This window comes from Cupressus sempervirens, chromosome 3 (assembly GCF_028749045.1).
Source record: "Cupressus sempervirens isolate cs-2001-9-10 chromosome 3, ASM2874904v1, whole genome shotgun sequence".
Taxonomy (NCBI): Eukaryota; Viridiplantae; Streptophyta; class Pinopsida; order Cupressales; family Cupressaceae; genus Cupressus; species Cupressus sempervirens.
The window spans coordinates 204,455,236-204,477,125 of record NC_143120.1 but is presented as its reverse complement, the minus strand read 5'-3'; the positions used below and the strand labels follow the sequence as shown (position 1 = coordinate 204,477,125).

The 21,890-nt window shown below is 36.3% G+C and overlaps 1 protein-coding gene across 1 annotated transcript in view; it reads right to left on the bottom strand.

The window, feature by feature from the left end:
* Positions 1-3,090: 3,090 nt before the first annotated feature.
* GC2 (golgin Putative 2) overlaps positions 3,091-21,890 on the bottom strand; it is a 117,261-nt gene continuing 98,461 nt past the window's right edge. Inside the window, exons 8-10 of the mRNA XM_089819040.1 lie at positions 5,189-5,314; positions 3,943-3,990; positions 3,091-3,800 (exon numbers count right to left, since the gene is read on the bottom strand). Of these exons, the coding sequence (XP_089675166.1) occupies positions 3,390-3,800; positions 3,943-3,990; positions 5,189-5,314 (585 nt within the window). The 3' untranslated portion in view covers positions 3,091-3,389. The remainder of the gene's footprint in view (positions 3,801-3,942; positions 3,991-5,188; positions 5,315-21,890) is intronic.

Sequence of the window (21,890 nt, the reverse complement as noted above, 5' to 3'; positions counted from 1 at the left end):
TCTTCAACATTTTCTTCACCTTGTTGATTGTCTGCAACAAATTTATAAATAAATCAAATTAGATAAATAAAAATAAGATTGAAACATAATTAAATTCAAAACCATAAAAAAAAATTAATACATATAATTACACACATTGTTTAATTTGATGATAACGTGCCATAGTCTTCTAAAGATTTCTTAGTTTTGCTTCATCATATCTCTTCCTTGCGTATTTGTTTTGTCTTCCTTGCTTGTTTCCCATTATAAAATCATTAAAAAAAAATTAGCCCTTGCCTTAAAATAAATTTTGCACAATAACTATATAAAAATGTCGTAGTATGGATTTGCAATGTGGCTTCACTATTTTTAAACTGACCTGTCCGCAGGTGACGTCAGCATTTTCTATTTTTTACATGTTTGTGCAAACGCCATAAAATAGACATGTTTGTGCAAACGCCATAAAATAGACATGTTTGAGCGAACATGTTTCGTTGAATTTTTGACGGTTAAAAATTTTTGAGCCAAAAATTTAAAAAATTAGCCCTTTTTTCTGAAAAAAAAATAAATTTTGGCTCTTTTGACACCCATAATTGCAGAAGAATGATCTCCTACTATAAAATTAAAAATGCCAATTTGTGTTGCTCGGAGCAAGCTTTCCAACGACTATAATTGTAATACATATTTTATTCATTAAGACTTTCAAATATGAGTTTAACTCATCATAGGTTCATTACTGATTGAACATCAACTGACTTTGACACTTCAGAAAAATTAATAAATTAAGTCAAAAAAAAATTGAAAAATATCTAAGAAATAGCTTATTGAGATAGCTTTCTATTCAAAATTTTAAAAAATAGATTTATGATAAATTGACTTCAAGTTATCTATGTCAAAACGAATGTATGTCTCAATTACGATTGGTGTCACTTCAAAACTTCATAAAGTATATAATATTCAACCAAATTGAATCAAACCAAATGCATCCTCTAGATATCGATGTTACAAATCCAACGTTGAAAGAATTACTCCATTATCTTTTCTAGAAAAAAAAGTTATGTGTCAAGCGGACTGTCACTCTTTAAAAATATTGAATTTTATTATGTACCACTTTTTGGAAGAGAAGAAAAAATTGATATCAATAATTTTATTTTTTTTAGATTAAAAGATATGGTTACAAAGTAGGAACAGAGTACTAAAAATCACTAGTTTATGTCATCTTGAAATTATTTATTGTTTTAAAGATATGGTCACTCGAATGTGAAATTTGTTTCAAAAATATTGATTTCAGTGTCAAAATTGGTCAAAAAGTGGAACCCATTATTGTGGGATCACCCTCCTAGGAATGATGACATATTTAAAGGTAGGTCTTGAATTCTTACTAAATCTCTTTGAAGACGCACTATGCATAAAATTTGTATGCAAATCAATATCAACTACAAGATGAATAGGAGCTGTTGAAAGTCACTAATGCATGCACCATGGTACTCTTAGATGAAGGGGTCAAGTATGAGGTTCAAACATAAGATAATGAAACCTTCAACTTTGATGCTACATTGAAGGAGATGGTTGAGCAGATTAAAGTTGTTAAGTAGCATGGATCGTCTTCTGCAAATGTAAGTAGCATGTCCATTGTTATTGATGTTTTCCAAATGCAAATTTGAGAACTCATAAATATGAGAGAAGACATGTCTCATAAAGAGACGTGTCTCTATAGATAATCATCATTAGTTAGTATATTAATAATATAAATAACCATATGTATAATATATAAATTATTATTATTATTATTATTATTATATATATAATATTCTATATTTTAATTTTGATATTTTTAAAATTCTCAAATTGTTATGTAATAAAAATAAATAGTTTATATTGATTATAAATTATTTATATTTTTTACTTAAAGAATTTTTATTTTTTAGATTGTTCAATTAATATAAAGATAACTACTAGACAAGAGTCTACAACACAACAGTAACTTGTGAGCTTCTTATGTGGGAGGTCTTGGATTCGAGTCTAATCAAGCTTAACAAATAATAATAATAATTAATCACAAAACATAATAATAATAATTAATCTTGACTTTGGCCTCTTACCAATCAAAAAATTATATAAAGATAATTAATAATGATTATTTTACTTAATAAATAAAACTTAATTTCTATTGATTATAATTTAATTATAATGTTTCACTTTTGGAATTTTTTTTAATTTTATAGTTAATTAAAAAGAAAATTAGTAATGATTATTTTACTAAATAGATAAGAGTTTTTTCAAATAAAATTAGAAATAAATAATGTTAACCATCGTAAAATGGTTTTACTGTTTTCAAAAGATGGTTTTGTAGCTTTTTAAATAGTTTGCGTGAGACAAATTTTCTTGCAAAAAGGTACAAGGACAATCCCACATTAAAAGTCCATAATTATTTCTAATGTGCTAGGACATTGAAAACATGAACCACAATTCAATAAACTACCATACACATCCTTCAGTGCCTGTGTTTTGCAACTTTACATCTTGCATCATATGCTGATAGAACAATTGTCTTCAATTTTTACTTTGTTATCAATAGATCTAATTTTTAGTTCTTTGGTTCTCAAAATGAGAATCTGACTACCTTATATCAATTACCCACACTTGGAATGCAAAACAGTAAACAGGAAAAAGGAACAGCTGCACAAGTGAATGGTACAAGGAAAAGTGATATCCTTCTGGCTACCCTAGCATCTACTCTGAACCATAACAATAAATGGCCTCAAATTTCACTAAAAGCATACCACGCTTCACAAATAGTAGCATGGCACCACCCGTTGCTAGTATTATGGCTTTTTGGATTGCATCTGTCCTCTCATGAAGCGTAAGAGCAAGAAGAAATACAACACCACAACTTCTAAATATCAATGCTTAACGTAAATCATCAGTTGCAATTTCTTATTCAGTATATCCCACAAAGAAAACTATCATATTTAGGCACAAATAAAGATAAGAAATTAATCATCTATATATACTTTCTAAGCAGTAAGGGGTATCGCATAGAAAATGCCTTTTATTCTGTAGCACCCACAACTTATTCCACACTACAGATTCTAGTTTCACAGATGCAAATAAAAATTGAAAATAGTATCATCAAATTTACTCTATATAAAATGTTGTCCAATATTCAATGGTTTTATTTACAGAGTGTAGAGAATATTACTTTGTAACATCTCTGCAGAAGATGAAAGGATACAAGGAATTGAGTGGCATCCCATGAAACTGGTATCTCTGATGCCTTTGTATAAGCAATAAGAAAGCAGCACCTAAATTGGCACCACAGCATCAAGGAAGTTTTCATATATTGTATCATTATACAGTACACCGAGACCATAATTTTATGGATTTTAAAAAATTGCAGCATGTACATTCTAAGACAGAGAAGAATTTAAAGAATTTGTCCCATTATTAATGCTCTCTAATGAGAATAATGCACCAGATTTTGTGTCTTGCTTTTCTCCAGTACGTAAAAACATAACAAATATAACCCAAATATGCAAAGCGAAAAGGTAAATTAAGGCAAAGGATTTTGCCATCCCATGCCTACGAAGATAGTAAGCACCAGCAGAAAAGATCATATCAAATTGGCGGAGAAGAAAGAAAAAAGGGCTTCTTTCAAAGTCTTCATTCTCATAAATTCCTCTTCTCAGATCATATGGTCTTGCCAATCCAAACTCCAAATCTTCATCCATAGAAACTGAATCTAAATAATTTGACTTGTTTCCTTTTGATGATTGTGATTGTGCAAGGTACTTCTCTTCATATAGTGTGTTGGAAAGTGACTGTTGTTACATGACAAAATGATAACCTCAAAGTTAACCTAATACTTAAAGAGTTAACAAATAACATTTATCGAAAATAAAATTTCCAGACTGGCAATGGTGGATGAATAGAGGATTCATTTATTCATGCAAGAAAACATACCTCTAGCCTGAAAAGCAATGTTGCTTTCTCTGCAGAGAGGGTTTCAACCTGCCAAATAATCATGGGGAGAAAATCAGAATACATGCTACACTATGCAAACGGATGTTATGTATTGCATGCTATCTTCTTGTCTTAGGGTAGCATAAACAGCTGCATAAGGAATAAATCATTTCATGACACCACAAATAGATTATGTCTTGGCTATTCTATACCCCATGCCTACATAGGTCCCAGAAAAACACAAATTCCTTGCAAAATCATGGCAGCACCTAAATTGTACTGCTAAGTTGAACATAAAGTGGAATATGTTAATACCAGAAAGCATGTTGAAAGAGATGTCCCAAGTTTCAGAAAATAAATTATCTATTATAGTTTATATCCTACAATAACCGACATTGAAAGGCAAAACAGTTTCTTTTTTTTTGACAAATTGACCTATAAGAAGCTGTCACGTGCAAATTTAATAGAATTCTTAATCAAGAAATCACAGGGTCGGTTCACAAAAGCTATAAAAGTGTAACAATTATTATTGAGCTATGACTATTCATGCTTTTGAACTATTTGTTCTTATAGCATAAGAAATGGCAATCTGCACAGACCCGGATAAAATGAGATAACAAATGGGCAACACCACATTTCTCACTAAGGAGACTAATAGTAATATTGTGAGCCTTGAGCACAATGTAATATCGCATATCAGAGCTGCAATGCAAAGCTTTCCTTGGTTTGCTCTGGCTTTGATTAACAGAGTTTATCTACACACTTGTGGTAAGCTTAAAAGAAATGACAAATGCTTGGTGTGTAAGCAGGATAATTGATTACAGGCAAAATATTAGGTTCCAAACAAAAAAAAGTAATAATGATAGCAATCTTTCCAGTGAACAATCAGTTTACTATCTTAATCTGAACCAAAAGGAAAGCAGCGAAGGTAGATTGTAGATCTCCTGCAAGTTGTTCAAAGGCAAAATCTTCCTCAACAATGCCTAAGAGTACACTTGCAAATCTTAGCGATACAACATAAAGACCAAAGCAGATAATGCAGATAGTGAGGAAATTAACATTACACAAGCATTTTCTAGAAAAATAGAATCCCTGATTATAAATGTTTTTTTGGAAAACTAAATATACAAGTTAACAAGAACATAAACATGTTCGACCATTCCATGCATGAGCATCATAAGTTAGCTGCTTGTGTGAGTATCACATCCATCCTTCCACTAACAAATTTAACTCTGCATCCTCAAACCTGTGCTTGCTTTTGGATGAGATGATCAGTAAGTTGTGAAAGCCTGTTCTCCAATTCCACTTCTATTTCAGTTGGTCCCTCCCATGCTTCAGTAGTTCTCTCTATATTTTCTTCCAGCTGTTTCACCTGCAATATATGAAACTGTGGATAAACTCTTCACGCTAATATATATAGAAATGAAAATTCCAATGTTAGGAATGTATATCAGATAGCCACTTTAGCATGCATTTTCTAACTCGTCTCATTATTTTTGGCCAAGATATTGATATGATTTAATCTCGTAATCCAGAAGACAACACACTAGTTGAGGACATTCATGTATTATAAATAGCTATTGCAAAAATCTCAAGCAAAAGATTGAGAGTGACTGAAACCTTAACAGAATAAATTCTTTCATTTCAATTGAGAGCTTATACAAAATGGAAAATTTCTATATGAGAGGTGTATGTCTTTTATTCTGATGACATGCTTTGAATCTAGACATCATATATCTTTTCATACGAGAATGAAAACTTATTGAAAATCTAATAATAATAAAATAGGGTTCTTGATGAGAATTGACAAGTCATCACACTTGGTAGTGACCTATATACTCCTCAGAAGTTAAATAAATAATAGACGGGAACAAACTTATGGAAAAACTGGAAAAGTTTGTTAAAGCTATTTAATGTGGTAACCCTCCTCCTTTGGACCATATAGTCTAGAAATTACTTGTAAACTTGGTAGTCCACATGTGTTGGAAAGCTCAGGTCACGAAATAATAAATTGACCTCACCAAATTCCACTAAAAAGGAACTCAAAAAAATGTAAAATTAAAAAACACAGAAAATATACTAAAAAAAGTGAAATCTTCATATATTTGTCCAAGACTTCCACTTGGATGACCTTGGATGTTTTCTTGATCAGAAAAATCTGTTTGCTTGCTCAAATTATACACAACAGAAAGATTGATACTGGACTTGTTCCCGACTGCAACTCGAAGTTCAGCATCCCGCCTTGATCCGGGGGATATTTTTCATCAAAATTTGAAGTATCCCCAAAACTCCAGCAATCGGCATCAGATTGAAGTCCTCGGAATTCTGGACCCAATGCAACTTGAACGGGCAAAAAAGGAGTCCATATGCTCAAGTTATAGTCAGTCAAAGTTGGGTCAAACTCGGGTACAAAGGCCGACAAAAAGTCCAAAATTCAAACTCTCCGGAATCAATCGAAGTTGGCGTCAAACTGAAGGGTTTGTCACGAGCTTTCGGACAATGTTCGTTTCGTCAAAAGCAGAGCCCAGACGCAAAAGTTATGCCCGGTCAAAGTCGTGGTCAAATAGGCATATTAGGGGTTGACCAAAAATAGGCATGAAATTTTGACCATCACCAAATTGGTTGAAAATGGCATCAAGGGGAAGGTCTCGTCGAGAGCTTTCCAAAAACGTTCGTTTTGTCGAAAATGGAGCTCGTATGCAAAAGATATGCTTGGTCAAAGTTGGTTGACGAAAATGACCGATGACATGGCAAGTCCGTACGATGATGTCAGAAAGCTAATCAGATGATGACACGTGGTAGATCACATGATGTGGCAGTCAGAGGTGACGTGGCATTACATGGCAAAAAAATGTGGTGCCACGTGTATGGCAAGGAAGCCCACGTGGCACCTTAAGAGTTAGCTTGGCAAGTTGACATGGCAGCCTTCGATATGTTCCACATGGCGGAAGGAGCGAATATTTATTTCAGATAAAAAAAGTGCATGCGGAGGCCGGCGAGGTCGAACCCACAACCAACTGTTCCTAAAACTTGGTCGGTGGCCATTGAGCCGCAGGCTGTCTTCAAATACCCATGGGCACATTTTTCTATTTAAACAATCCCTGCTGGAAATTGGGGAAAGAGAGGGCCACCGGCAGGGTTGGAACCCCTGACCGGCAACCTATTAAAAGATTTAACTGCCACTGCACCATTCGCAGTGCTTAGTATATATATGGCAAAAATTAATTTTAAACTTTATCCTCAAGACCGCCCCCCTTTAAAAATAGGTTTATTTGTTATTTGTTAGGATTTCGACCCCCAAAATTGGTTTCAAGCCAAATTTATAAAAGGCCAAAGGGGGTAATACAAAATCTAATTAATTAATAAGCCCTATTTTTATATGTTTTTGTTATAGCCTATTTTAGGCTAAATTTTTGTATATAAAGAGGGGGGGGGCTTTTCTTATGATCATCCCGGTTTCCCGTTCATTCCGATTTTGCAGCCATTCTGAAGAGGCGATTCCAGAGGAGATTATTCCTAGGCATTCCTAGGGATTTTCCAAGAGTCATTCCAAGGGCATTTTTTAATGCATTGTGCATTTTTCTAAAAGGAATGTGAGGGTTTCTCTAGGAAAGATGAATTCTTGTAGGAGGAATAAGGAGAATGAGATATAATGATATTCTATTTTTGTCATAATGTCTTTTCAAGCAAAGTCTTCTCTGCTCTTCAGTAACCAATCTTGCGCTGTGAGAGCTTGTAGGCAAGTGGTTCGAGTCAAGATTTGTGTTGTGACTTTGTGGATGGACTACAGCATGTTGTAATCAACTTTTGGAGCATCAATTATACATCGGCCACTCAGTGGAGTTAGACCCAGAGACATAGTCCGCTTAGCCGGATGAATTCCAAAATCAAATTGGTTCTCTCTCTCTCTTGCTCTCCCTTTCTTCTTTATATTTGGTGATATTAATTCTCTCTTTCTGTTGATCATGTCATTTTTAATATTTGATGTCTTTTTAGTTAAACATTAGGCGTTGAGTATCTATACACTTTGATGCAATTTTCACTAGTATATAATTGCCTAGATCCTAGGTCGTAATCAGATCAAATTTGGTATCAAAGCCCAGTTTGGAAAGTTGTATATGAAGTGATTGCAGGTGTATTTTTTCACGATGACACCAGAAAGGGAGGAATTAACTCCATCTATGATGGTGAGTATTCACTCCATCATAGAGAAAGTGGAACTACTCATTCAAGGCTGTCGAGAAGAAGATGATAGAATCCAAGAATTGGAAGAAGCTAATCACCAGCTTCGATTAGAGAATGCAAATCTCCGAAGGCTTCTAGAGGAGGCTAATCGGGAAAAGCAAAGCTTGCATGAGATGTTCCGAAGGGAGCATAGTGGAAGAAGTCCTCTTCGTTCAGAAAGTGTTGGCATGTGGGCATTGAGCCCACGATCAAAAGGAACTTCTTCATACTCTCCACTCACCCCTCGTGGAAGTATGTTTGCATCATCAGCTGTGAAGTCTTTGCCAAAGTAAGAATTCCCTTGTGGCCATGGCAGATGGGCTAATTATGGCTCAAAGGAGAATGCGAGCCACTGTGCTTTTTGCGAACAAATGGAGTACTTGCGACAGTTTCAAGCCCCTAACAACCACAGTGGTTGGATAGAGGCATCTTCTGCATCAAAAAAGAAGTAGGAACCTGATCATCACTCTATTGGGAGTTTTGAAAAGCACACTAAGGGCATCGGTAATAAACTAATGTCCAAAATGGGATATAGTGGCAAAGGCCTGGGTATCCATGACCAAGGCATTACCCATCCCATTGAGGCAAAGCAGAGGCCACGAAAGCAAGGATTGGGATTCGGAGAAACTAACAAGAACTCTAAAGCCTTGTCGAAGACAAATTCTCTGGACCATGTTGAGGCTGAGTCTTCTATGAAGAAGAAGGTCAAGACACCTGAAAAGATCCAAAACTTCTACAGCCATTGTCAGATAAGTGGCCATTGGATAGAGAAGTGCTAGAAGTTGCACCCAGAACTTCGACAATTCCCTAAGTTCGTTGCAGAATCCAGTCAGCCCAAAGCAGACAAGGAATCAAGGTGGTACCTGACACCACCATGCAAGAGACTAAGGCAAGAGCAGTGCCAGTAGTTTCCTCCACTCCTGAAGCAGCACCAATAGTTTCTACCACTCTTGAAGCAATCCTAGTGGAAGCGCAATAGAGCAGTGAGAAACCCTAGAAGGGAGGTTCCATTGAACAACTCCGCAAGAGTTAAGAACAATTTTCAGCTAACTAGAAATATCAGCTTTGTGGGTATTACCTTTTTAGTAGGGTAAATGTTGATAGAAAGCTAGTGTGTTTATGAGTATATGACTCTAAATAAATTTGTATGTAATGAAGTTGTATAATCCTAGGGATGAGATGTTTGTACGGCTATTAAAAGCCATATCTCTTGTAATCCAAAAAGGAAAATACTTTGAACTTCTTATTACAGAATTTGTTTGGTGCGAGGCTCTTCAGAAGAAGCACCTATTACAACTATTGTGATTCCGAGTTGCAAAGAACGGCTAGCTAATGCCTTTAAAGTTCTTCACTTTATGACTCCGTTAAAGATGGTCAGTTGGTGACCAATGTTCCTTCGGGTCTTTATCATGACCTTGATGCATATGCAACTATTTGGAGCTTTATGGTGACGCCTTTAGTCAACTTTTCCAAAGTACAAAGGTGAAGGAATGTTTCAAGCTGAGGCTTTGTTACCATCGCTCGTGCAATTTGCAAGGAAGGAGCATGAAAAGTGACTAGGCTGGAATGCAGACGTGAACTACCATCGTCAGAAGCACTAAGTGACAGGATTATCATGCTCAATTTTTCTTCTTACATTATGGTTTGTCAAGTTCCGTTTGAACTACGTTCCTTTTCTTCAAGAAGTCCTAGTGTGACTCAAGTACGAGTCAAATGTAAGCATTGCAGTGAAGCTACAAAAATGGCAACAGAACTAAGCTCTGTATCCAAGAAGCTAAAGGTTCAATTGTATATGCTTTTGGCGGACCAAAAGCCTTTTTCAGTGGGGAGGCTTGATCCAAGGGATATTTTTCATCAAAATTTGAAGTATCCCCAAAACTCTAGCAACCGGCGTCAGATTGAAGTCCTCGGAATTCTAGACCTAACGCAACTTGAACAGGCAAAAAAGGAGTCAGTATGCTCAAGTTATGGTTAGTCAAAGTTGGGTCAAACTCGAGTACCAAAAATAGGCATGAAATTTTGACCATCACCAAATTGGTTGAAAATGGCATCAAGGCGAAGGTCTCGTCGAGAGCTTTCCAGAAACGTTTGTTTCGTCGAAAACGGAGCTCATATGCAAAAGATATGCTTGGTCGAAGTTGGTTGACTAAAATGACTGATGACATGGCAAGTCTGTACGATGACGTCAGCAAGCTAATTAGATGATGACACATGGCAGATCACATGATGTGGCAGTCAAAGGGTGATGTGGCAGCAACAACACATGTCAGTGACATGGCATTACATGGCAAAAAAATGTGGTGCCACGTGTATGGCAAGGAAGCCCACGTGGCACCTTAAGAGTTAGCTTGGCAAGTTGACGTGGCAGCCTTTGGTATGTTCTGCATGGTGGAAGGGGTGAATATTCATTTTTGATAAAAAAATGTGCATGCGGAGGTCGTTGGGGTCGAACCCACGACCAACTGTTCCTAAAACTTGGCCGGTGGCCGTTGAGCCGCTGGCTGTCTCCAAATACCCATGGGCGCATTTTTCTATTTAAACAATCCCCACTGAAAATTGGGGAGAGAGAGGGCCACCGGCAGGGTTGGAACCCCCGACCGGCACCCTATTAAAAAGATTTAACTGTCACTGCGCCATTCGCGGCGCTTAGTATATATATGGCAAACATTAATTTTAAACTTTATCCTCAAAACTGCCCCCCTTTAAAAATAGGTTTATTTGTTATTTGTTAGGATTTCGACCCCCAAAATTGGTTTAGGGCAAAATTTATAAAAGGCCAAAGGGGGTAATAATCTAATTAATTAATAAGCCCTATTTTTATATGTTTTTGTTATAGCTTATTTTAGGCTAAATTTTTGTATATAAAGAGAGGGGGGGTGGGGGGGGGGGGCTTTTCTTATGATCATCTCGGTTTCCCATTCATTCCAATTTTGTGGCCATTCTGAATAGGCGATTCCAGAGGAGATTATTCCTAGGCATTCCTGGGGATTTTCCGGAGCCATTTTCCAGGAGTCATTCCAAGGGCATTTTTTAATGCATTGTGCATTTTTCCAAAAGGAATGTGAGGGTTTCTCTAGGCAAGATGAATTCTTGTAGGAGGAATAAGGAGAATGAGATATAGTGATGTTCTGTTTCTGTAGTAACGTCTTTTCAAGCAAAGTCTTCTCTGCTCTTCAGTAACCAGTCTTGCACTGTGAGAGCTTGTAGGCAAGTGGTTCAAGTCGAGATTTGTGTTGTGACTGTGGATGGACTACAGCATGTTGTAATCAATTTTTGGAGCATCAATTATACATCGGTCACTCATTTGAGTTAGACCCAGAGACGTAGTCCGCTTAGCCGGATGAATTCCGAAATCAAATCGGTTCTCTCTCTCTCATGCTCTCCCTTTCTTCTTTATATCTGGTGATATTAATTCTCTCTTTCTGTTGATCATGTCATTTTTAATATTTGATGTCTTTTTAATTAAAGATTAGGCATTGAGTATCTGTACACTTTGATGCAATTTTCACTAGTATATAATTGCCTAGATCCTAGGTCGTAATCAGATCACGCCTTCCTTAAGTAAGGTTAAATTGTGCTTATCTGTGAGTCGGATGATTCAGTTTGAAAATGGCTATGTTTTTCTGAGCTAATGGAGGATGCCAACATCTACATTGACAATTCTTTTTAAGCAAAAATGGAAGTAATTTTTAAGAATGTGGCAGAAGATGAAATGTGCTTTTATGAAGAAATGGAGTTTATAATCCATATAGCAGAATTTCGCACCCAAAATACATGAATCTTCTTATAACATTATCATCAATCAGAACAAACAATTAGAAGCTAAGCATAAAACCGAAAACATTGATAAGAAATATAAAACCCAAGCAACCTGCTGCTTTTTTGTTTTGAAAGACACTTCTATCTAAATTTGTATCACCATAATAAAGTACAGATTCTGCCACATAGTTCAAGAGGAACCAACTCTGGATGATAGTTTGAAGTATAAAACATTAGATCAACTTAATTCCAATCGTATCTGTCACCTCTAAGAAGCAATTCAAGCCTTTTACTTATGTTTCATTAAAAATCACAATCGCTTAGCACAAAGTTCAAATTAAACCTATGTTTGGAATAGATATTTTCCAAGTCTTCCCTAGCTCCTTTCTCAAACTTAAAACGGTATCCTCCAGCTAAATTGAGGTTGAACCCTCAGCATCCACTTGCTGATGCATTTTGAAGTGTTGGCGATTCAGGAGATTTCTCTGCCGTATATGATATTTATTATTAATTGAATATAGTTGCTGTTCTTCTGTCCATTCTATTGCCAGCGATTCTTTCTTTCACGTGTTTCGATGGTCTAAGGTATTGTACAGTCTTTTGTTTCAAATTCTATGTGATGGAGACTTTGAATAGTCACGATAGAGTCACTAAAAATTCACAGAAGACAAAACTTGAAGGCACTATCTTTTGTGTGATGTGGAGGTCATTCTTGTTTCTGCTGCAGTGGTTATTCTTCGACCATTGCGGGTTATAATTGGCAGGTCATTCTTGTATCAGTTACAGATGTTCACATTCAGCATTCTTTTACCTTTAGTCATTTTTGGTGATGATCAAATATATATTCTCTCATGCGTTCATCATGTGGGTTACATCTACAATTTATTAGATGTGCTTCTTGCAGTGATTATTGTGTAAAGCATCCATTGTCATTATTTGAAGTTTTTCTGTGTGAAGTATAGGCATTGCAGGTTCAATATCATTGTAGAGAGGATTTTATGTATTGATTATTAAGTACCTGCAGACTCGGAGGAGTTATCATTATTTCAGTTTGTGAGCATTGTATTCAGACTCTATTATTAATCACAAAAGCAATGTTTTGGTGTGGCTAGGTTTTTCCCCTCAAGTTGGAGGGTTTTGCCAGGGTATATGTTGTGTCTTGTATTTCTTGTGTTATTTACTCTCTTTCTTGTGCTGTTTCTGTGATAAAATCAACCTAATGAAGCCTATTTGTCAAACAAATGAAATGAGAGATTTGTACCTGGCAAACAAATCCTGGATTCCATCATTGCTGTTCATGAAGTGATCCATTCCTTAGAGGAAGGTAAACAGGAGGGTTTTCTGCTCAAACTTGATCTATCAATGGCCTATGACAGGGTGGACTGGGGGTTCTTGGATAAAATTCTGGAAGCTTTTGGTTTCAATGCCTAAGTTAGAAAGAATTTTCTCAACTGATTTCCACCCCTCCTTTGCGGTCATGGTTAATACGACACCCTCTGACTTCTTTAAATCTACCAAGGAGCTTAGGCAGGGCGACCCTCTCTCACCTATCCTCTTTATCATTCTGGCTGAAGGCCTGGGAGGCTTATTCATGACAAAAGGAGCAGAGGCGAATTTGTGGGCTTTAAACCTTCCTCTGGTCCCTTGATCTTCTCCCATCAACAATTAGTGGATGACACCATTCTAGGGGGAGAGGTGATGGGTGTGCAAACTGCTTTGTTTTTGTATATTCTTTATACATTTTTGCCTTGTCTTAAGCTTGTCCTAACCCCTGTTATGCCATTAATTATTAAAGAATATAATGCATTTGATAAAGTCTTAAGATTTGAATTATTTCTTGAAAGAGTGGAAGGTTAATGCATAAAATTGATATATTTTGGCTCATTTGCTACAGGAACCAAGGATGCGAGGGTATGGAGTTAGCTGTCTAGTTGAAAGAATAGTTTTGGAAGCTGTAGTTTTGTTATATTATTAGGCAAGTAGTTCTGAACGGCTAAACAAAGTAGTTATTGGCCATATGTTATTTCAGTCAAGTTGTTTTGTAAACAGTTATATGGCCAGCGGCCAAAACAAATCATCATCTACATTCAGGGAATAGGCTGTCGGTCATTCCAGCTTAGTTGTTGATTCGGTTAAAACATATTAAGTCTACATAAGTGAATGTTAATTGCAAGACATATAACAGATGATATATGAAAAATACTCTCTTTATATTATCTTTGAAAACCTGTGATATTAAGAACGTGAAGCTTCTGTTTAGATATCTCTCACCCTGTGAACCAGAGGAGGGCCCCCTCTCGGGGAACTTGGTGAGATCACTTTAGTTTATTTTGTGAGTATTCAGCATTGATTGATTTTATGCATCTTTCTGTAGATTAAATTGAATGTGTGTATTTACATATTTCTCAATTATCTGAATTCATTGCATGTATGTTTGTTAATCTATATAATGTCTGTTATTGTTAATCAAGGATTTAATTGTCCGATGAAGTAGTTGGCTGAAGCATTCATATCTGTTTTGCTTATTATATATCATTGCTTTGCTACTGCTTAAATCTACATTCATTTACTGAACCACTTCCTGTTTTTGTTTATCATACTTCCTATCGCACTAATCATACTTCCTGCTACTCTTATCATACTTCCTACCGCACTCTATATTAGAACCAGTTCGTTGTAAACAACCTCCTGCCGCCACTAAACCTCCTGTCGCAATCCAAGTAAAATCAGACCAACCTTTTAATCAGACAAAACTTTGTAATAGCATTCGTAAAGATATAGTGATTAATTAGAGGAGTGTTAATAGTATTTGTGATTAATTGTTTAGAGGTGTGTTAATAACATTCATAGCATTTATAAAGACATTGTGTTCAATTGTTTAAGTGTGAACTTTAGATTAGAATCTATTTGCAAAAGTAATCTTAGATGTGTGGTAATTTGAACAGTTCAATTCATTAGCAAGTAATAATTGCATTCATAAACCTCTTGATTTATTATCTTCACCCCTTGTGCAAATAGCCATTATATCTCTCACGAGTTTACGAATCCTGGATTAACATTTTTAGGGTATTGTTGATTCAATCATATACCATCAAGCTGAACCTCAGTTTTACCCAACATTTTTGGCACCGTTGCCGGGGAGAGATATTAAAGGCCTGAAACTATAATAAGTCAAGATAGGAATAGTGAGCCCTTGAGAAATCTTGAGCAATTGTCGACCTTGCTTAGGATAGTACCTTGGTTTCCACTGCAGTAAATCATTTAGGTGCATGAATAGGCTTAGAGATAGTCAAGGTAGATTTGTTAAGAAGGAATCCGTAGCTAGCTTAAAGAATCAAAAACCACAAAAAGAGAAAAATCCATCAACTATTGAAATCAAACCAAGAGGTGAAGTTAAAATCCAGCCATCTTCTCAATTCACCTCTCCTACTACACCCTCTGAAATTGCTGAACAGTGTGCAAAGTCATACGAGATTAGGTGTAGTGAGCCTCCAAAACCTCAGGAACAACCCTTTAAAACATATTTTACCCTTGGGCAACCAAAGTTTTGGAAGGAGTCCTGGCTGGCAATGTCGAAAACAACAATGTAAGAGGAAATAATGCTGGAAACAATAGGAATGAAATTGTTCAACACAATATGATCTTTGAGTTCCCTATTCAGCCTCCTGCAAATGATGCCCCTATGAAAAATATCCCTCACTCCGCACTTCCCATATTTAGAGGGTCAAACTCCAAAGATCCTGATATGTTCCTATTTGAATTTGATGTCCTTTGTAATAGCTATGATTATCAAAGTGATGCACAAAAACTAAAGCTATTTCCAGCTACTTTAAAGGATGCTGCATTACGATGGTTTGAGTCTCAGGGACATTAGAACATGGAACCAAATGAAAGATGCCTTTCTATCCAAATATCAGGAGTACTATAAGACCAAGGAAGTATGGGATGAAATCTTTCGCATGACTCAACGAGAAGAAGAGTCAGTTGAAGATTTCTTGGAATGTTTTGCCTTTAGTTTACAACGCTCACGACGTCCTGATTTAACTTCAGAAACCATCAAGATGCTTTTCTTAAGAGGGATTCACGATGAAACCATGGATGCCTTAAATTTGATTGGAAAAGGTGATATTTCTAAAATGTCATTTGAAGATATTTGCGATATATGCAGGAACTATTCGCGGTCTCATCGATCTATTCGCGGGAATTCAAGCAAGTTTTCCACCATGGGTAATACATCAAGTATTTCTAAACGTGAAATTGGTAATTTACTTGAAGATCTTAAAATTGACTTATTAAATCATATGGGCAAATAAATTGACACGTATTCTCGCAGGAAACATGAGGAAGCTGAAAAGGCCTTGGCAATATATTGTCCAACATGTCGTAAGAAGCATGGACCAAAAGATTGCCCTTATAATCGAACCCATGTAGCATCACTCGAGGAAGCTGGTAAGACTTCAACGCTACGACCTCTTCCTAAAGGGATGATTCCTATGGAATATACCAAAGAACCGGTTTATTATATGGCTCCACGATGCCAGTTTTTACCTAGAGGGTTCTCTAATGAATACTTTTCCAAACCACCTTAGCAATTCCCTAACCAAGGTCCATGGTATGGAGGTTATCAACAACCTCAACCTTATTCACAATGGCCCCAAAGTTTTCAACCTAGTACGCAACCATGGCATCAAACATGGAGGCCACAACCTTCGTATCCACCCCCACAATCATCGTATCTACCTTCACAACCTTATACGCAACCCTATCTTCCACAACAATCTTTTTCTCCACCACCAATAATAAGCCCCTATCAACAACCTCAACAATTTCTTCCTCCCATACCTCCATCTTCGTCAAATCCGCTTCAAATCCACCACAACCGCCTAAACCCACATCCATGCCAACTCAACCAAATCCAAATCCCAATAATAAACCTCCTCAACCAATCTATCATAGTGAAGTGACTAATTTGCCCACTTATCCTGTTAACTTAGTTGAGTTGGATGGTGTACACCTCAGATGTGGGAAAGCTCTTAAAGGACCTACTATCACAGAGGTCCCAGATGAACCTGATGAGGAGTTAGAAAAAGAACCACCCTTTCTCGATCGATTCATTCATAAGCCAGAGCCTAAAGAACCAACACATTCTGAGTTTGATATTTTAAATGAATTACGCAATATTAATATAAAAATTCCTTTTTTGCAAGCTCTTAAAGATGTGCCAGTATACAACAAGACAATACGGGAATTATGTACCCGACGCCAGAAAAAGAAGGATCCAAAAACTGTTCAAGTTATCGGACAACTTGCAAAATTAATGTTGGGAAATATCAGCATTCCAAAATATGCAGATCCTGGCAGTCCTGTCATCCAGGTAAGTATCGGTACAATTGTTATTCCTAATACACTTGTGGATTTAGGTGCTGCTATAAATGTAATGACAAATGAAACAAAAATAAAATTATCCTTAGAGGGACTTAGACCTACTCCTACAGTGCTTCAAATGGCTGATCGATTCTTAGTCAGACCAAAAGGGGTTATAGAAGATGTCATTATTTCCATTAATAGTTGGGATTATCCAACCGATTTCATGATCCTTAAACCCAAAGCTAAGTTGGAGGAATGTCCTCTCATCCTTGGAAGGCCTTGGTTAGCAGCAGCCAATGCCCACATTAATTATCGGTCAGGTAACATGATTATTTCTAATGGTGAGCAAACAAAAGAGTTGACCTTATATCCTCCTGCTCAACCATTATTGGATACCGAGGACCCAACATGGGTCGGTAGTGATTCAGATAATTATGTTGCAGTCCTTACCATTGAGCAGGTACAGTATTCTGAAGACCTAACTAATGAGGCCATCTTAGTAAACTAATGAGGCCATCTTAGTAAACTTTCTTCAAAATGGGTATGAGTCTAATGATATCCTAGAAACTATGGTTTTTCCCTCTCATGCAACTGTTGACTGTCCTTTCGGGAATTTTCCTTTAGTTGACAATCCCAGATCTATTCAACATTTCCTCACATTACATCAGCTCCTATCACATCAATGTTTGTATAGCCCATTATTGTCTTTAGACAAACCTGAAACATCATCCAAACCTACATCCTCAGAACCTATGGAAATCCTACCCGAGCATAGCCTCAATATTAATCCACAATTAACACCAACCCAGGTTAAGGATCTTATAAGTATGCTTAAAGAACACAAAGATGCATTTGCATGGGAGTATCAAGACATGTGAGGTATTCATCCTGACACTTGTACCCATCACATTTACATTGAAGAAGGAAATCGGCCAATTCAACAACCACAGCGCTGACTCAATCCTGCCTTGCGTGATATTGTCAAAGAGGAACTCCAAAAACTCTTGAATGTTGGTTTCATTTTATCCAATTTCAGACAGCAGGTGGATATCTCCTTTGGTTGTCGTTCCAAAGAAAAATGGTAAGTGGCCTATTTGTGTTGATTATCGAGCTTTGAATAAAGCTACTAAGAAAGATCATTTTCCATTACCCTCTATTGATCAAGTCTTGGTTACTCTTGTAGGGAAGCGATTCTTTTCCTTCTTGGATGGATTTAGCGGGTACAATCAAATCCGCATTGCCCCAGAAGATTAGGACAAAACTACCTTTACTTGCCCATGAGGAACCTTTGCATACAATGTTCTTCCTTTTGGGTTATGTAATGCTCCTGCAACATTCCAACGTGCAGTATTGAGTATCTTTGCTGATCTAGTTAATGATTGTGTCGAAGTTTATATGGACAATTTTATTGTTCATGGATAATCCTTTGATGAAGCTAAAGACAACTTAGAGAAAGTGCTCAAGCGATGTATCGACACTAATTTGTCTCTAAGCCATAAGAAATGTCATATGTTGATGACAGAGGGAATTGTTTTAGGTGACAGAGGGAATTGTTTTAGGCCATTTAATCTCATCAAAAGGAATAGAAGTTGATCCCAAAAAGATCCAAATAATTCAAGACCTCCCCACACCTTTGACACAAAAAGATGTTCAGAGTTTCCTTGGTCATGCCGGATATTACAGGAGATTTATTCAAAACTTCAGTAAGATTGCTTCTCCTCTATTTGCCTTGCTAGCTAAAGATGTTGTTTTCACCTGGACCCCCGAATGTCAAGAGGCCTTTGAAACCATTAAGACCAAGTTGGTAACTACTCCTGTTCTCAGAGGTCCTAATTGGGAATTACCATTCCATATTCACACTGATGCTTCTGACTTTTCAATGGGAGCAGTACTTGGACAAAAGGAAGATAACCTCTTCTATTCAATCTACAATATTAGCAAGAACTTCACTGGTGCTGAGGTAAATTATACGGTAACTGAAAAAGAATTTTTAGCTGTTGTTTATGCCATTAATAAATCTCGGCACTACATTACTAGTTATAAGGTGTTTGTTCATATTGATCATTCAACAATTCGATTTTTGATGAATAAACTTGTAGTAACCGGTAGGGTTATTAGATGGTTGCTTTTATTACAAGAATTTGATGTCACTATACTTGATAAGCCTAGTCAAGAAAATGTGGTTGCAGATTTCTTGTCCCGGATACAAGGAGAAAAGCAATCCAAAAGTAGAATCGGAGCTACCATATCACATTAAGAAACCAGTTAAAAAACAATATCTACAAAATCCAAATTTAAAACAAAGACTCAAAGATAAAGGACTGTATTCAAAACAACCTGAACATCAAGCATGCAAAATAAGCAAGATATATGCCTCTGTGTGTGTGTGTGTGTGTGTTATAGACACACGTACACACATAGACAAAAAAAATGCAGATTTTTATGCTTGGCGAGTATTTATGTCATTAACTACCGAGTTTTTTTGTGAAAAAACTCAATCATGCTATATAATACAAGGCTCAAGACACAAAAAAGTGAGTTCTAAAACTTTTTTATGTGCTTTTTTTAAAGCTTGGGATGCATTTGGAGCTTGTTTGAGGCCATCCACATGATAAAAAGGAACAAGTAACCCAGAATCACCTCAAATTTCAGAGACCTTGTCTCTGTGCAACATAATCTTTGATTGCACACAAGAAAGATAAGATAAATCTATTAATGTCTGGCAAGTGACTTCACAGCAGCAACATTCATTGTTCAAATTTCACAAAAGATGAGATCTATGATTTGGAGAGGTGAGCTATGGAGGAGGGGGTGGATTTGAATTCACACTACATGATGTTGAGGAGGGTGAGGAGGTTAAGGATGATGATGAGTCATCACTAGTGCCAAACGCATCTACATCCAAGATGGAAGTCAAGCCATGACTAGTCATGCCGAGAAAGGAGGCATAGCCACAGCAGACTCCTAGGACTAGAACCTCTACTTCTCCCTTAGTCTTTAGTAGAGTTGGGAATAAGAAGATGCAAACTGTTTTACTGTTGTATTTACTTACAGTTTTACAAAAACAATTTTCTATTTTAATATTGCTTCGGACTATCAGGCTACTAGCCATCAGCATTCCACATGAGGTTGTCATTTTGTACCCAATTTGCATTTAAATCAATCAAATATATCTAGACTCAGCCTGTTTCATTTTTGTACTCAATTATTTATTCATTGGATGCATCTTCTCATTAAATTTTGCCAAAAAAATGCATTTCAAATAAAAATCAAACAAATTTTTAAGTTGTCAAATTATTTTAGGCTTTGTTACATGCACAAAAATACGTATACATACAAATACATATGCGTATATTTGCACATATTGTCTATGTATCTTTATGTATGTATGTGTGTGTATATAGATACTACTAAAACCCGAGGACTTGCACTCCTCCCCCAAAAGCTTGAAGTACCCATCCCCAAGATGTCCCTACACTACGTACCCAAGTACCCCCACCTCCACCATTCTACAACCACACTGCCGCCAAGATAGGTACTTGAATTTTTATATGAATTTTGATTTTTTAATGTTACTATTGGGTATGTACTATGTTACTATGTTGAATGTTCAATCGTTCTTGTTCATATTGCAATTTTGCTAAGTTCAAGTTTTTCAATTTGGTATGTTATACTAAAACATCATTTCCTAACTAGCATTTCAAGTTATATCTCAATAATTAAAAAGTTGTGCTCCACGGGGACACGTCCCCAAGCCTGGAACCCCATTTCCGTCCTCATATCGTACTCGGTGTTGGTTCCCAAAACCACAAATTGGAAATGCAAGAGCTTTCCAATTCTCCAATAGGATCCCAAATTAGTTCTAGCCAACAAACAGGAATAATTCATATTCCCCTGTGCTTCAGGCTTCGCTACACCTAGGTGGGTGACCCTTCACTTCAAAACCGATCACATGGTTCAAAGCTTTTCTATAGCGAATTTAAATCTTTGTGAATTCTTAGGCTGGCAAGGTCCTCGAACTCAATCAATGTGTTGTGATATGATTGCTTGAAATGGTTGAATGTTTGTGTAATATTTATCAATAATAGATTAGATGCTTGCAAGAAGAAAGATATAGATTTCTGACTTCAACTATAAATCCAATAATTATATTTCAATGATTTTAAAAGACCAGTGCCTCTACTTAATAACTTATCCGGGCAACCGAGTCAACCACAACAAAATTACTATGTACAACTTTATGAGACAATATTTATTTAAAATATCATCAATTATCACTATACTCCAAATGCAAAAGATAATTCTTGTATACAATTCAACGTTAGTCTAAAAGGAATTTTAATTTCTTTGGCAAAAAGCCCAGTTAAACAGAGATGAGGAAACACTATATATTTCATGCCTATCCCTAATAATCGTACAAAGAATGTGGGAAAAATCCAGTGCATAAGTTCTTACTGATCGTAAAGGACAAATCTTAATCATAATTTTAAATCTCTCTGCTTTGAATAAACATGAACAAAAAGGCCTTTTATTTATTATTGAAGTATAATATATATAAATTTATATTAAAGTCATGCTTTAATATTACAATTCCCTTA